At 36.4% G+C, this 17,354-nt stretch overlaps 1 protein-coding gene across 1 annotated transcript in view; it reads right to left on the reverse strand.

Moving 5' to 3' along the window:
• Positions 1 to 8,708: 8,708 nt before the first annotated feature.
• EGFL6 (EGF like domain multiple 6) overlaps positions 8,709 to 17,354 on the reverse strand; it is a 31,325-nt gene continuing 22,679 nt past the window's right edge. The window contains exons 9-11 of the mRNA XM_088068717.1: positions 11,630 to 11,716; positions 10,016 to 10,281; positions 8,709 to 8,804 (exon numbers count right to left, since the gene is read on the reverse strand). Coding sequence (XP_087924843.1) covers positions 8,709 to 8,804; positions 10,016 to 10,281; positions 11,630 to 11,716 — 449 coding nt within the window. The remainder of the gene's footprint in view (positions 8,805 to 10,015; positions 10,282 to 11,629; positions 11,717 to 17,354) is intronic.

A 17,354-nucleotide genomic window follows, 5' to 3' on the forward strand; every position in this document is an offset into this window, starting at 1 on the left:
GTGTATCAGCAGGGATGAGCTGAGATCCTGGGCTGGTGGATGAGGTGGTATGATTTTTTGATACATGTTTTTGGTTTTATTCTCTAATGAGGTCTTTGTTGCCCTATGCTGTAATCTGATTTTACCTACCTGAAGGTGCCAAATATGTTTTTGCAAGAACATAATGTACTGCAGACCTCTTTTTCCTTATTTTGACATAATGAACATCGCCATTACTAACCACACAGGGAAAAAAAAGCTTTGCATTGTTGTATAGGATGTAAAAAAAGACTAGATAAGTAATTTATTAAATTACTGTAGTGAACCAGTTTATCAGTGCTCATCACTGAGTGATCTCAAACCTTTCCTTGCTAGTGCTGCAGTGGTTGCATCATACATGATTGCTAATGCTGTTCAATTCTTCACTCACTCAGTTTGTGCCAAACTCATGAATTTATCAGTGATTGAATATGTGATACAATGATTAGCCCTGAGTAGCTGAAGGCCACAGTTGAAATGAGGCTTCCTTTTTCCCTTGTCTTTGCGTGTCACATGGCAAAAAAGTGTGTGACAAAAAGTATGCCAAAGAGTTTTATGAAACAAGAGATCAAGAATTTGAAGCATGACTGTCCAGAAGTGGCACAGTAACATACTAGCAGAACAGGATCAGAACCTTCCATGTTCAAATGTGGCATGTCATCCAGTGGCCTGTGTTACATATTTTGAAGTATTTCTGCAGCCTACATATGTCAGGAATTTAGCACCAGCTCCCATTGCTATATCCAGGAGTTCAGTTTTGTTTCAGTTTGTCACTCCAAGGCTTTAAATGCCAGTTTTTCTTAGTCTTTTTGTACCTGTGTCATTGTGAGAACAGTTCATACTGGATTCCTTTTGTGCTCAGCAGAAAGTGCCTTGCCTACTACAGAGGCATAGAGTTCCTTTGCCAGGAAATCAGAAAAGGAGCATGGTTTTTTCCTTGTGATTAGCCCTCCTTTGAGACAGGATCAAAACTGAGGATGCCCCTCCTGGTTTCTCACTCAAAGGACTATTAATGGAATCTCCATCAAATTGTCTTTGATCTAATGAATAAGAGATCATTATTCCAATTTCCCATTTATAGAACTGATGCAATAATGCTTTCTCAATTACCTCCAAAGTAAAGCAAATCTAAAAAAATATGATTGAAATTTTGCACTCTTTAAATTCATACATATATGTATACCTGTGTAATGATATAGGTGTATGTCTTTGTGTTTGTATGGTTTTCCAGGATAATATCAGTGCTACTCTAATGGTGATAACTTCCTTGAAACTTCAGTATTGGCTGTGATAAGTATCTGCATTTCTAGAAACATAGGCTTCTATTCAACAGATGGAGATATTCTGCCAGCTGATAAAGTATTGAGTATCCAGAGAACTATTTGGAAAAATGTTGGTTCATCATAAGGTTCCTGCACAGAATAGTATGTGCTTCAAATAAGCCTCTATAATTTGGGGGATTTTTCCTAAAACAATTGTTCTTTTTAAAGAAAACAAACAAACGAAAAACAACCCCAAATTAATGGATATTATTTATTCATAAAATTATTTTTTATATTTTCACTTTATTTTTAAAATTGTGTCCTATCTTAATGTCATAATAGGACCTCTGACATTCATTTCATGGTCCACCACTGTAATTCTTCCTGGAGAGCTTTCTTCAGTTTAATATTTCTTTGTTTAAAGGTTATCCTGTCAATAAGTCTGAATTTGTATTGATTTTAGAGTTCTTAGGGAAAAAAAGCCAAAATTTAGAACTGCAATTCTGTTCTTGAAAAGGCTCCCTACCTTTCTATTAGCAAGTGCGGAAAAAATCCCCAAACCATAATATGAACCATGAAGCAAAGCATTATAATGAAATAAAATGAAATTAAATAGGGACCAAAGTGTTTTGAACAGTCATCTCCCTCCATCCTTAATGTGGAAGGGAATCCTATATAAATGTCATATTCAAAGACTGAAAATCCAAGAACTGGTGGACACTTTGGGACTTAGACTTTCAGTCACAGCATTTGAAGTGTGTTGATTGACACAAAGAGTGACTTTGTGAGTGGCTGTTCATTTCAAGAGTCACTTTCACATTTTTAGGCTCTGATCCAGTTCTGAGAGGGAGGTGGATGAGGCCCTGGATTTCCTTAGGCTGGCATTGAGCTGATGCTGTTTCTGGTGAGATGAGATAAAGCCTCCAGCACGGAGCAGTGGATGAGCTTGGCAGTAATGCTGCTCAGCTCTCCTGATATGGCTGTCCATGCTGTTTATTTCCATGTCTTGAGATTGCTGTGCATTTTCTGTAACACTGGAACGTGCTGAATTTAGGATTATGAGGATGATGCACATAAAGTTAACTGGGTAGTGTTGATGAGAGATATTTCCCATGTGTTTCCTGGCTCTTCCTCCTGGTATGAATTCTAGTATATGGTGGGGGTATCATACCACCTGGAAGACCTGAAATTGAATTGCCAGGAGGATTATGAAGAAATTCTGCCGGAGACAGTGGAGTGTTATGAAGCCTTCTGAGTAACTTGATTAGTTAAGCACTGAAGAATACTTCACTTGAGGGAAATTGAGATAAGCAGCTGCCTCTCTGTGCCTCCTTTTCTTCTGTGTTGGCAGTGAACCAGTCTGGTGTTGGTGAGCCAAATATAAATTTGCTGTGGCAGCCCTGGGGTTGTTTATATACACACAGTGCTCTTGAAATAGTTACTGGATGTTAAAGAAAGCTCACAAACTGTAATGATGACCATTGGCTCTCCTCCTGAAGGAACCAGCAAGTAGCTCAGCTACAAAGTGATCCTGTGTTCCACCACTACAGGACTTGGTGGTCTGCAATGCCAGTACAGGAAATATGGGGAAAATATACTGTATCTTTTTCAGTGCAAGTGAGTTTCCAGAAGAAAATACAGTCATTCTCAGATCATTTTCCTTAGAGGTATTAGCTAATTTGGAGCCGCTGACTATACAGATATAAAGAAGATTGATTATTTATTCTTATTCCATTACTTGTGGTGACCTGCAATTAATTTTCATATCCCATTTGCTTGCACAGTTACTCAGTATCACAAGATGCTTTGCAACCACCTTTCAGTTTAATTCTCTTGAACCATAAAGGCGAACATTATTATCTTGCTATTCACACCTTCACATGCATTTTCAATAGTGCACATACTTGGGACAGTCTACAAGTGCCCCCTTGCCTCTACAAAGGGTGGCAATTTTAAAATCATGGAAATTTCAAAGAAGAGAAAGAAAATTAGGACTCCCATATAATTACATCCTGGGCAGGAAGGTGATGCTAATGATTAACTCACTGTAAGTGAACATGTGGCTTTCTTGAGTACAGTATCTGTTCTAGCACTTTTAAAGTCAGCTGTTAACATTACTTAGTTTGGAATAAAATTAATGCTTGAGGGAAGGATAGTTTTTTGTAGGTGATTTTGAAATATATTGTTTCTAATTAGTTTATGGCATGTATTTCTGAAAGTTTTATCATTATTTTGTACCATTTTATCATGTTTGTGACTTCTGTTTTTTTTATGGCATTGTATAATTGTAAATTGAGTTGTTTTTCAAGTGGGAAGACAAGTCCTTGTGCAGTACACAAAAATACCATGAATTAAGATATCAAATATAGCAAGAAAATATAATGCAGTGAGTCAAAGCACAGAGGTCACAATAACTGTAATAACCTGCAGTGAATCAAACCCCAGGGATTTAACATTAAACTGCTATCAACCTGAAATCAAAGGTTGAAATCAGACTCCGGTTGATTGCTTTATCCACCTAAGTCAGATTTACTGACTGTGCTCCAGAGGTGTCCAAGTCAGCAAACAGATTTTGGGCATCAAAGTTAAGCACTGTACAGCAGCAGAAAGCAATGGAGCAGGGCAGTCAGCTCTGGGCAAATATTTCAAGCGCCTGAATGAGCTTCTAACTTTGCTACTGTCTTTATAAAGAACAAACAGTAGAAAAATAAACATGTCACCTTCTCTACACAACAAAAAAGTGGCACTTCTGCATGTGAACTGCCTCCTGGGAATGATTCTTGGAGCATTTTGACTCCCAGGCTCTTCATGGGAATCATTTGAGTGAAAGCTGGGGCTTGGGCCCTGTCAGAACATACCTCAGGAACTATTTAGTGCTCCTGCAGACCATCCTACTTGTTGGAGAAGCACCATCTTTTCGTGGAAGTAAAAGGAAGCACATAAAAAAATAATTAAATGCTGTTTTAAGCATCTCTAGGGACATGCTGTTTCCTTTATCTCAGAACTTATTTTTACCAGAATTAAATACACTAACTGTTTATCATATATTGTATTATTTTACGTAATGTTTGTAAATTTTTAAATAATGTTTGTAATTTACATAATTGTGTAACTAATGTTATTAATTTGAAGTATTTTCTTTTCTTTTTAGATTAATTAATAAAACACTCTAAATGTGTGATTGAAGTTAGCCTTTATCTGAAGACCTAAAAGGATCACTTTTAAAATGATTGCTCAAATCTGTTGAAAGAGAAGTTTCTGCTCAGGAGTATATCTGAAATAGAAATTGGTATAAGGCATTACAGAAATACTGAGAAATCGAGAGGTTTTCAGAGTATCAGGCTATTTAAAAAAAAAAGTCACTGAGTCACAGAAGGCTAAATATTCCCCAGCTTAACATTGCCCAAGTAAAAAATTAATAATCAGTTCTCTCAACAGTTGTATAATGTACCCTTCCTGAAGGACTGGGGAGGGTCCAGGAGACTGTATGTCTAATTTTGTTGAAATCAAACTTTAAAGTCAGGTATTTGAGAGGTTAGTAACTGTTAAAATTAGAAATTCTTTTCCATTAAAAATCTTTTGCTGTATTGAGCTTTAATGTAACAGTTGCACATATGACCAAACAAATGACTCACACTTCACTGCTATTTACCTTTTCAACAATATATTGTCATGAGTTACAATACCTCCAGTACACGCATTTGTATGAATCTGTCATTAACAATATAGCAATTATGAAGTAAATATGAACAGCAGTCATCGAAAACCTCTCTTCATTATCTTAATGTTTTTGATCCTGAAAAATTGCATTAGGGAATATTTTTTTTTAATATATAAAATACCATCTAATAGCTGGAAAATATTTTTAAGTTCCTTTTAACTGCAGGTTAGAAGATAATCACCTTTTGGGAGCATGCTTTGACATTTCCATGTATTCAAAGTGGTCAAAATTAAATACCTCTGTCAGTTCTTTTGGCAGCTGAAGAAAAAAGTGATTCAAACCTTTTGTTACAACACTGAAGATTAAGTGATCACATCTGTTGAGTAGCTTTTGAAGGATGCAGCATACATTCAGGCAATTAGTTAGAAGCCTTTTTTTTTTTTCCCATTAACTTGCAGGCAGAGTAGTCTCTAAAGTGTGTTATCAGTCTTAAGAGTTACAAGTGATGTTATCAAAGTTCAAGCCACTTGATTACAGCATAACTTTAACTTGCTCAAATACCCCCAGTGCAGTTTCCTTGCTGTCTAAAATAATCAAGCAGATAATGGATTTCACAGTAATGGAAAACTGTCAGAAACATTTTGAGGCATTAATGACAATAGGCATATTATGTCCTTTAACTCATTTCATCTGAAGGAGAAATATGTTTTGCCCTTAGCAGTTCCATCTTCAGAATGAATGTTGCAAACAATATCAGTTAATTTGCTGATGCACTGATGTGGTTTATATGATTATTACTGTTATTTTAGATTATTCATTCTATACAGAATGAATTTATTTTGTTGCTTCTGTAGAAGCTATCTTTGAATTTATTCACAACAAAAAAAGGTTTCAGTTTTTCTATTCAGATCCTATTATGCTAGAATTATGATCTATGATGCAAACTATCTTGTATATTATAATCCATTGCAAACAAATGGGAAATCACTTCTGCATCGACTACAGAAGGCCTTATGGCAGCTGTTGAAGTTAGCTGGTACTGATCTGTGCACATAACTTTCTTACTTATTCCATGAAATACAAAATCTTTTTGACTTGACTTTTGGATGGAATTCTACCACTAAAGTATTGGTCCCAGTGATGATTCATGGTGGGTTATGATTCAATCAACAATAAAAAAATATTAGCTCCATATTGACTGTGTTTACTTGCTGTTGTTTTTGTAGTGAGTGATTACCCTTTAGATATTATGCCATTCACAGGCAGTATTTATCTTTCTATGCCCAGTAACTGCCCATGCAAAAATGCCCCGTGCACTTTTTTAGATGGACTCATTTTGCTCCACATATATACATCATTTGCACTTCAAACACTGCAGCACTCAAGACTGTAATGATTCTTAGGCTTCTTAGTATTTAGAGGTGCTGCATAAATTATTGCAATTATTGCTGTTTGAAGCTAGACACAGAATTTTACTTCAGTAAAATTGAACTTCCATTTTTTTTGATCTTCAGTAAGAATTGTTCAAGTTCAGAGTCAGACAAGGAGGGGAGAATCCAGAAAAATACTTGTTTCACTCTTCTGCCTCACTGTGACCAGGTTATTCAGGCATCCCGAGGTCAATCACAGTCAGCATGCAATTTGATACTGAAGGAACTTTGCCCTCATTTTGAAACTGCTAGAGTCTTTGCCCTTAAAATTGCTTTCCCCGAGTCCTTTTTCTGCAATTTCCTCAGCAACTCCAAAGACACCAGGAAACAGATTCCCATGTCAAAGCTGAAGTCCATTTATACTTCCCAGAGCATCTGTTTTGTAACACAAACCAGTTCTAACAAAAAGCTGCATTTCCTGGTTACGTAGACACTGTAAACTTTCCAGATAGTTCAGTTTCACCTACCCTTTCCTCAGCTGTGTGCACAGTGCAAAAATACTGTTTCAACAAGAAATCTCTCAAGCATCCCTGACTTATTTGATGGGTGCAATTCAAGGTGTTTGAACTGGTGTAGTGTTTTTGTTAAAAAGCTTAGGTTCATATCGGCTGAATTCTTCAAAATTCTTCAGTGTTAAAGTACAGAATTCTGTTCAGTCATTTTGGATGTACCCTTCTTCATACAGAAACTAAAATAAGAGAGTCAATAATAATAAACAATGAGCAGCCAGCCTGGAAGGGGATACGCAGAGCTAAGCAAGAGAAAAATGTATGCGCATGTATTGAAATGAACATTGCCTGAACCAGGGCTTTTCTATGGGCTCCTCTGTTCTCCTAGAATCCAGACCATTATGTACATTCTGCAGACATCACAAGACAAAAATAATGTTCTTATCTTTCACAACATTGTCATTTGACTTCCTTTCAGAAAAGATGTATCCTGGATTCTGGTCCCTTCTCAAATGTTATATACACACATTTGAAATGCACTTGTGAGCATGGGCAAGCATGGCAGTGGGTGGAAGCTCCTGCTCTGGGGGAGAAAGTTCTGCTCACCTTCCTGCTCCTGGGGATGGTGGATAATCCCCACCGTTTTTCTTGATGTTTGAAGGGTCATGAAGGAACCCACAACAAAGATTATTTTTTCAATTGTGTCAGAGGACCCTTATTTTGTGGCCACTAGGTCATACTGTCTCCTGGACAATGAAAATCATTCTTTCTCACCTCTAATGGGATAAAGTAGGCCTGCAATCCAGCAGGAGCCTTTTGTTCCTCAAGGTCAGTACATAATGTGAAGCTTCTTAAACATTAATAATGGGTCATTCTTTTTGCTCTTGTTTTTCTGTGCCAGTTGGTAACATCATCTGTTAATGGTGAACATTTATTAAACTATAAAGGAATCATTTCTTAACACTGATTTGTGTGATTCAAAGACACTGATGATAATCAAGGTATTTTACATACTTTATTGGTAATGAAAATATTATTCAAAGACATGAATCCACTTACAACTTGCTTAGCTCCATCAAATGAAGGCCTTCACTTTCTTCCTACTTGTTCAATAGACTGAATATTTACCTTATGTCTAAGATAAATTATTTGTCAATAAATTTACTTTATAAAAGTTTAGGGCTTGATGTGCTTCTAAGGTCACAGACCCAGAGGGATAACAAAATTTGGGAGGAAGGGTGTGCTACTGCAGGATGTCCAAGATAAGAAGAATTTAACAAAGCCAGCTCAGCACAACTCAGCAATAGTAAACACTGAATATATACTAGATAAGTGGAATGTATCAAGATTAACAGCATGGTTCTGCTTGGTGTGCTGGCTTTGTGGATTTACCTAGCACCCATCTTTGCACACATATTTAAATAAACATCTTGGCTCTGTGTGTGATTGCCTTCCTGCACACAGGGTGATGGATTTAATTTTTGGAACAACATACCCACTAAGAAGTTAATTATGTCACCAGAAGTAGTAACATTCTCTTAAACATTGCATTATGTTCTTATGGAGTAGAAGAAACTAAATAGAAGACTAATGAATAGACTCAAGAAGATTTTTAAGAAATAAAAGCATGTAGAATTTGTAAAAGAAGCTAGACAAATAATATTTCAGAAGCCCTGAACTTGAATTATAAAATACAGTAGTATTACACTCAATGCATGTATTAAAATTAGAAGAACTCATAAAAAAGTGTAACCTGCATCTTGCACATCAGTTTTCTGTTTGCATTGTTGCATTAGATTCAAGGCACAATTTTATAGTTTTGGGTTTTTCTATGGGGAAAATAATACAAAAATACACTACTAATAAGGCAAATATGAAATGTCCATTATCAGGTATCTTCTGGGCATAGACCAGAAATTAATATAACATTGTCCACTCCAATTTCTCCAGTTTTACCCTTCCCACGTTCTGATTCAAAAGTGACCTGTCATAAAAAAAGATATGTATTAAGGGTGAAAATGTAGTTTATCCAACCATTTAGCAACGCTTAATTAGTTATAAAAGCTAAAAGCTATAAATGAAGAATATTTTATAATAACACAGGACTTAATGACTTGAATCTTTGCCATTTTTAAAGCTTTTGTGCATTATTTGAACTAGATTTAAAATCCTCTGCACAGATTTACAATACCAGATGGATTACTTTAATAAGATTATTTACTTTTATTGTACAAAAAATGCAAATTGAGTGAAACCCTCTTATAATAATGTAGTTTTATCACAGCATGTGATGCTCATGCATTTCATTTATTGAAGACATTACAACTGTTAATTTCTGATCAGTTTGGATTCTGAGGTTTTGTGTGTATATTCTACATATATTTACACTCTCTTGTATGTATTGAGTATAGTATGTATACTAAATATTAAGAGGAGGATTATTTTAATGAATAGGATATCTGGGATTTTATTTTATAGTCTGATTCTCATTTATTTAAGGGCTTTTCCACATAATTCCAGCTGTGCAAAGGATCTTGAAAAGGGCTTATATTTCCTTTATGTTCACTGTATCCAATTATGCAGTAGAAGCCTTTCCACAGGACTGAAAATGTTCTATTACACAAATGGAAAGCAGACCCCAGAATTCGCAGAGAAACTGCCTGAAGTCCTGATTGAGGCAGTTTCCAGGCATACATCTGTGCACATCTGGTACGCCCTGCTCCTGAGGTGATGGCCCCCTTTGATTATACATGATGTCTCCTTTTTCGCTAATGGTCTGGTTTAGTGTAGTTTGAGAGCATCCTTTTCTATTCTATATTCTATTCTATATTCTATTCTATATTCTATTCTATCCTATTCTTCTATCTATAAAATTTTCATTTTTCCAGGCATGTATGTATGCTTCTGTTGCATGAGGTTTTGATTACTTGTGTTAATTTATGATACGATGCAATATTTTTACAAAATGACAGAATTACTGGCATTAGTATTCTAACAAATTAGGGTGATTCAGTTCTGAAATTAAAATCAGGTGATAACTTTTATGCCTTCTAAAATGTGGGCTCCTGTTTCCCATTTCAGATAAGCCTTTTGATTGCTGATGCCTATAAAACTGTTGGTGGAACACTTGAGATATAGGAAATTAAAGAGGCATGTTGGTTATGGTAGTTTGTTTATAAACTGTGTAATACTTACACTGTTGGTTGTTTCAGCCCCCTGAAATATATCTATTTTTCCAGTTCTCCACTTTTCATCTTTTCCTTTGTTCTCTTCCCAGACAGGAGCAGTTTTTTTGTTTGCCAGGAAGACTCGAAGCTTTCCCACTTTCTCACCAGCAAGCCGATAACTGAAAATCAAGCAGTAGCTGCTCTTTGGTTTGAGGTCAGTGAGGAGAAGTTTTAGACGCCCCAAATCATTCTTGTGCCCCACAAAAGCTGGAACTGCCATGTAGTAGCCATCACCTTGTAAAAAGAAAATAATTTTTTAAAAATCATCTTTAATGCACTTAATGTTATTTATTAGCAATGTGGATACATGTTTGCTAAGAAAATAAGGGGAAGCTGAAGCTAGTTTACTTGAATAATTTAAAATCACGCTGGAGGAAAGCAGCAGGGAATGAATGTACTTAGCAGGGAATAAACTTGTACTGTTGGAAGTCAGATCAGTTTACAGAGGAGATGAGTTCATATTTCACTGGCAATTACAGTCATTCTTCTTTGCACTATCTTTTGAAGGCAAAACCATTTGTTTTTCAAATGCAACAGTCTGAAACATGCTGGTGTGCCTCTGTGGTCAGATTATTTCAGTACTTGAGCTAGTTCAATATTCTCTCCACTGTTCTCTGCACAAATTCATAAGGGAACTGACAGCTTATTTCCCAAGTCTTGGAAGACCAATGGTGTGACAAATACACACAAAGCCTTAAAGGAATAAAACATCTAGGGCCATAAATGAAGTCATAATCAGCATGTGTAAGTTCAGGGAGACAGGATAAGGCCAGGGTGCTTTCCTGGAAGTGACAGCACAGAAAAGGGATTTAGGGAATTACATGGAGCAGGAGAGGAAGGATTAAATGAAGAAGGACTGACATAGAAACACTGAGAGAAGAAGGAGAGAATGTGCGTGTGGGAAATGGTGTAAACAGCCACTGGTCACTACTGCAGCAACTTCTGCAACATTTCTGTGTCACAGAGAAAGAGAGATCCTTTCAAACAAATTCATCCAGCCCCAACATTTTATGTACACCCACTCAGCAGTCCCACATTGCTCTCATGGAGCTCTTAGGTTTTAGCAGGCTACCAATTGTACCTGTTCATGTATTGGCTGTTCTTGAATAGGCCCCTTGCCCTTGGCTTATTCTGACCTTGTCTTGCAGAGTTTGAAATTTCTGAGCAGTTATCCCAGTGATATTTAAGCCATGTGGGTGACTACATTGCCACATCCATCTAAATGACAGTGGATTAAACGTGATTAAACGTCCTACCACTATTGGAGAGACAACACATAGCTGAGGTTGTGAGCTAAGGTTTCCATTGCTTTGTAGTTGCAATTCTGAACAGTTATGTTCTAATAATTTTTTTTACATTTTGATTTGTGTTGAAATATGTCACTGATTACTGTTTGCTATTGGACATTTCAAAGAAACAGTATCTACTTCTATCTTCCTCTGCCTCCTTTCTTCTTTTACAAAGATATCCTACTGATAGAAAAAAAAAAAATCCTGGGTTCTGTTTCTGCCCCCCACCCCTTTTTTTTTGGAGGGGGTAAGCCATCAAATCAAAGCCTATTAGATGGCACATATCTAAATACCTCTATCTCGATCAGCAGGATTCCAGTCAAAGTCATCATCAGCATCTTGTTTCCAGTCACACACCCCTCGACCGAAGCTGCAATCAACTGGAAAAAAAAATTGGCAGAGATAATAGGAGCACTATATCCTAAGTACTGTTAAAACATTTTGCTCTTTATTCATCCAGTTATTAATGTACAGATCATTCTAAAATTATAATCTTAATTCAGAGTGTTGACCTAGATGCTGCAAAAAAGCAAAATAATAGAATTTATGTAGTGATTCTTTATTTAGCTCAGTGTCTTTTTACTGCCAATCTCACATCTGCACATGAATTTATATGCTGTGACTTCTGTATATTGAGGGCCTGCAAATCCCCAAGTATAGGTGGAGCTGTTAGTGTCGAACTCCAGCATCAGGAATTGTTTGAGATCTGCCAGCTTTAGAGCTCTCCATTCTCCATTTTTCTACACTGCTGTAGTTGCAATCAGCTCAAGTTCCAGTTCTATCCATTAAGAGAAACTGGCCTCCCATGAGAAGAATCCCTTACATCACCATCTGATACTCCAACTACGTGGAGCTGGGAATAGCCCAGATCAGTTGACCTTTAGAGCACACCATGGCCTTCATGACTGCAGTTGAAAAGCATTACACACACAAAGGAACACTGTGCAATGCAAGCATGACAGATCAGATTAAGAGTAATACGTCAGCCATCTGAATTTCCTCAGCAAGAAGCATCCTTCTTGTTATTTTAATACATTTTATCATGAGACAGAGACATGAACTACATGGCATTTAGAGAGCTTTGTTGTATAAATCCATTGTTTCTGAGACTACTGCTTTTTAAATTGGAAAAAATGTCAACCAGTATATCAGTGTATTTTTTTTAAGATAACTGTGTGCTATTCAACATGTTTTTGTTTTAAAGACAATAGAAGCTACTTTATTTTTTTATGACTATGAAATTATTCAAGTGAAATTCAACTGCAAGCCAAGTTCTAATGTGGGGAAACTTTCTATGCATGGGTTATAAATAGTAAAAGTATGCTTGGAAAAGGACGCATTGGAACTGGTTGCATAGTTTGGCCAGATACTGTCTCTAACATGGTCACAAAATCTTTGGTTTATGTTAAAGGCTTTTAAACTGATTCTGACTTGGCTAACACAGGTTGCCACAAAAAGATACAATAGATAGGAAAATAAATACTGTATGATAAAAATAAGCCACCTTCTTGCTCTGGTCTTGACACTGGAATTTTCCTCTGTGCCAGGTGAGGGCCAAAGGCAGCTGCTTCTTTTACCTTGGGAACTAGGGAAAACAACTTGTCAAGTACTGAGTCACCACAGGAACAGAAAATGGAACTTTATTCCTTTATACCAGTTGATATAATTTATTTAAGTCAATATATGTATTTTCCACTCCACCATCAATTCCATATTCCTAACTGCCGTTAGATACTCTGAATTTTAAAAATTTGCTTAAATGCTGTCTTCCATAGCACTGAGCCTTCTAACCTATAAGCACTGGAGCTACAGCTCCATTGAATTACAAATTCATAAGGTCATAAAATGTTGATCATTCTTCAGTGGGCTGATCTGCTTTCTTGCTATAATGATCAAATTGAACTGAACTCTACCAGACAGTAGAGACGGTAACTTGGCAGCAGTTGGCCACAGCAGCCTCAAAAATGGATAATGTCAGAGACATTGTAAAAGCCATACACATTAGGGCATCAAAGGCCCACACATCTGTATTCAGGGCAGCTGGTAGCTGGTGCTTCTGTAACAGAAGCCCCAGAATGTTATTTTTCTGAAGTCACACTCTCCGCTAGGGTGCATGTTCTCCTGTATACCTGATCAGTTCTGCTGTCTCCTGGGAAGAAATGCTCCAGACACTGCCCTTCCCCTTCCTCACCCTCCTTGCTATAGCTGGCAAGTACACATTGATGTTTTGATAACTACCCTAAGCTATTTTGTAAAAATTGGTTGATGTGTCTTGTGCCAAACTGGAAGAGTTGGTAAAGCAACACAGTCAATGAACGTTAGGAGTGTTCTCTAAGATTCTGGCCTGAAAGAGGTGGTTACTCAAGGAGCACTATTTCTCAGTCTCAGAGACCAAGGGAAATCCTCTTCTGTTTGGTGAGATAGAAGCTTACATATTCTTGTTTATACTAAGTAATCTCTAAATTAGTATAATTATTTTAAATTAATTTTGAATTTAAATGATTAAGCTTTTTTGTATTATTTTAAGTGATTAATAGATAAATGCACTTACTAAAAAAAGAATCAGATGTTTCAACTTCTTTATGCATACCCTGTGTAAGTAACTAATCACACATGAGATAAGGGAAAGATCCACTTTCACTAGTATTCTATCCTTTGCAAACACATAAACAGATACCTGTGATATATTCATGACCACCTATGAAAACAGGAGGAGCTTAAAAGTGCCATTTTAGAGGACTGAGGGAGAATCCTTTGGGTTACTGCTTCGAGAATATGTTAGTGGAAAGCCTGAAACAACTGAAGTTCACTTTTCAGCCACACCCTGTGGGCAGCTGTGCCAAGAAAAGCTCAGAGTTCCTCAGAAACGCCAGATGATAGGAGCTATGGAAATTACTTTTCCCTACTCAGCATCGTATCATATATGCAAATGCCAAATATTTTAAAAGACATTACTTTCACATGGATGCACATTTGTTCAGAGGGGAGTTTTTTTCCCATGAGTTTGACCGAGCTAGGGCTTTCCATTTAAATACTCCAACATGCTCACATATATTCAATTTTAAGAATATACTCAGAAGCGACTGCAATCCAGAGCCTCCTAGCACCATAAAGGCTATGTCATCCACTTAATCTTTTTTCACCTTCAAAACTGTAAAAAATTGTGCTGTGTACACCAGTGAAAACACACACTAACAAAGAGGCCCTGGAGGCACTTCCAGAAGCGCTGAATTGAGCCGAGGAAGAAAACTCATGCAATCTTCTGAGCTTTCTGATGAATTCCCAGGAGTGTGTCCTCTCTTGTCCTTGTAGCTTTCCCCTAATCTGGACCATTGCTTAGATCACCTGCATAATATTCATACTTAAGGCAAGGATTAATATACATATTTCTCCAAATTAATTTTTGTTTACATATACACATTTAGGCATGTCCTGATTAGGTGTTAAGTTTATTCTCAAGCCATAAACTTGGCCTTGTACTTGGCAAAAGAGGCTCAGGCTGTGAAAACCCTTGCCAAAATGAAGACAGCTATTAAAGTATGATCAGTTTTGGAAAGAGTGGAATGATTTAACAGAAGACAACAGCTGCCAAAATGATTTATTTGTTAAGTTATTGAATTACACTTTAATTCACTTGAGAGAGATACATGCAGGTGTAGCTATGTGCTATCAAGTGGAGAACTGTCACAGATATAAAGAGAGTCCAGTTTTGTTTCCAAATCTATTTTTGTTTTCAGTCAGGCATTACAGGCAGGTTTTGTACTCACTGAAAGATATCAGCTGCATATATGAGAAAAGTTTCAAAGAAACCTTACTGATTGAAAAGCGTCTGCATTGTACATCAGACTATCCTCACACATAGCCAGGATCCAAAGTTTACTCCCTCATAAGTAATAGGCAGGAGTCAGAATTACTCTTTTTAGCTCTTCTGCTAGCAAGTGGGACTGTGGAAAGGCAGGTCTCATCTCATGTTCCCCAAGAAAAAACTCTCACCAACAAAAGTGTGTCCCACTCTAGGCACAGCAGAGTCCCTCCTTCTCTCTGCAAATGCCCTCCCATCTACTTATCTACAGAAATAGCTATTTTGTAATCTCTACATAAAAACCCTTGCATATCATGGTGCCACATGTTCTTAACCACTATGTCATCAGGCCCATTTAAGAAAAGCAAAACCCAGAAAAACAGAGTGTGTTTTTCTGTAAAACTGTAAAAAAATCAAGCAGAATGTAAGATGTAGTAAATTTAAGGTGAGCTTCTTATATATACGGTATACCACTATGTTGGACTCACAAGAATGTACCATTTCTCTGCTTCTCTGCATAATTACATTTGCCAGATGTCTGACATGTATAGCTATGACCTGAGCTGTAGTCTGAGCATTAATAGCTCACAGAATGGTGTAATTACCAAAAAAAAAAAAAAAAAAAAGATTGAGAGCAAACATCATGATTAACTGAAGGACTTTTCTTGTTCAGCATCAAGAGCTGTGAAGCCATAAGGGAAAACAGTCCAGTTTTAGTATTGCCAAATACTAATCCCTCTTTATCATTCTTGATGCTACCAAAGGAAGTGTCTCTGTGTAATAATGTGGCTGATGTGGCTGGCTACATGATACTACAGGAGTTTTAAATATTACATGAATTTCATAAACTGATTAAGTATAGAATATAGAATTTAGTTGCAGTTGGCAATACCATTCTGAATTACCAGTGGTAGCCAAAAGCACTATAATGTTAGAAACTATCAGAATTAACGTTGTGCTTAACTATTTCAGTGGAGCTTGAGTGCAGCATCTTTACAATCATTCCTTATATAACCAAATACTTTGGTCCAGCTCTCTGTGTCTTCTACCATATGGAGAAAGGGCATTTCTCTTTTAATAGAGAGCTTTCCAATACTGTAGTTTACTCTCATTTTTATTGAACTATTAAATAATAATGAATAAATAATTAATGACAAATAATCATATAAATAAGTAATTGGTCTATTAATAAATAAATATTCCTATCTATTAAACTGCACCTTTCATGACAGAACAAGCCCTTCCTTCCCACTGGACAAGGCAAGAATCCCATGGAAAACAGTAATTTGAAGTAATTTCAGACGGTATCATAAGATAGAAAAATATAAGAAAAATATTTAAGTTTTCATTGATGACCTTAATTTTGACATTTCTTCTTTAACTATTGTGTGTTGTGTGTTTTTTTTAAAAAAAAATTGGTAAATAGAAATTCTCAGGAAGGTCCAGTATTTTGGTGGTTGGGCCTATTTTAATAATTTCCATCGCCATATAATATTTCCCCTTTTTCCTACAATATTTTTCTATGTCTCCCTATGTATTTATTATGTAGTAAAACTACTATGATAAAATAATACATCAATTTAAAGAGACTTTTCTATTTTTCCTAATTAACAAATCTTCCCAGAAGACAAACAATAGCAATATTAATAATATAAAAGGCAGATGCTATGTGAATACTTGAGGGGATTATATGGAGGAATTTAATGTTGTAGTAAAGGAATCTGCTGAATAGACATCAGCAAAGAAAGGAAAAAGGGTACAAATTTATGAGCTGTAAATTTGATCTAATGATGTTCTCTGAAGGATCACTCAATAGCATTAAAATTGAAAGTGCTTTTAAAGCCAAATGTCCAAGCAATTAAATGCCTGGATCATGACTGAATTTTTATGACAAGGGTTAAGTACAACACCTGGAAATTTAAAAGGAAAGAAAACAAAGTCAAGCAATCTATCTGAAATGAAAATGAAAACGGCACAATGCTTTAAGTCCTTGAATCACAGCTGGTATCAAACAAGAAAGCCACAGATAATAGAGAGTTCACAAACTTAATGAAACTACATTGTGGACATGCTGCTATCTCTTCATGGGGCAGCACACCAACTTTCTGCCAGAATCCCCTAGCAAAATAAAATCTCTTCAACAAATTCAGTATATAAATCTCTTAAATCTGTAAGGGAAAATTCTGGCCAAATGTGTCTGGAACAAAGGCAGTATA

Source organism: Pseudopodoces humilis, chromosome 2 (assembly GCF_049639895.1).
Source record: "Pseudopodoces humilis isolate 2021_Gansu_Grassland_sample_001 chromosome 2, ASM4963989v1, whole genome shotgun sequence".
Classification (NCBI taxonomy): domain Eukaryota; kingdom Metazoa; phylum Chordata; class Aves; order Passeriformes; family Paridae; genus Pseudopodoces; species Pseudopodoces humilis.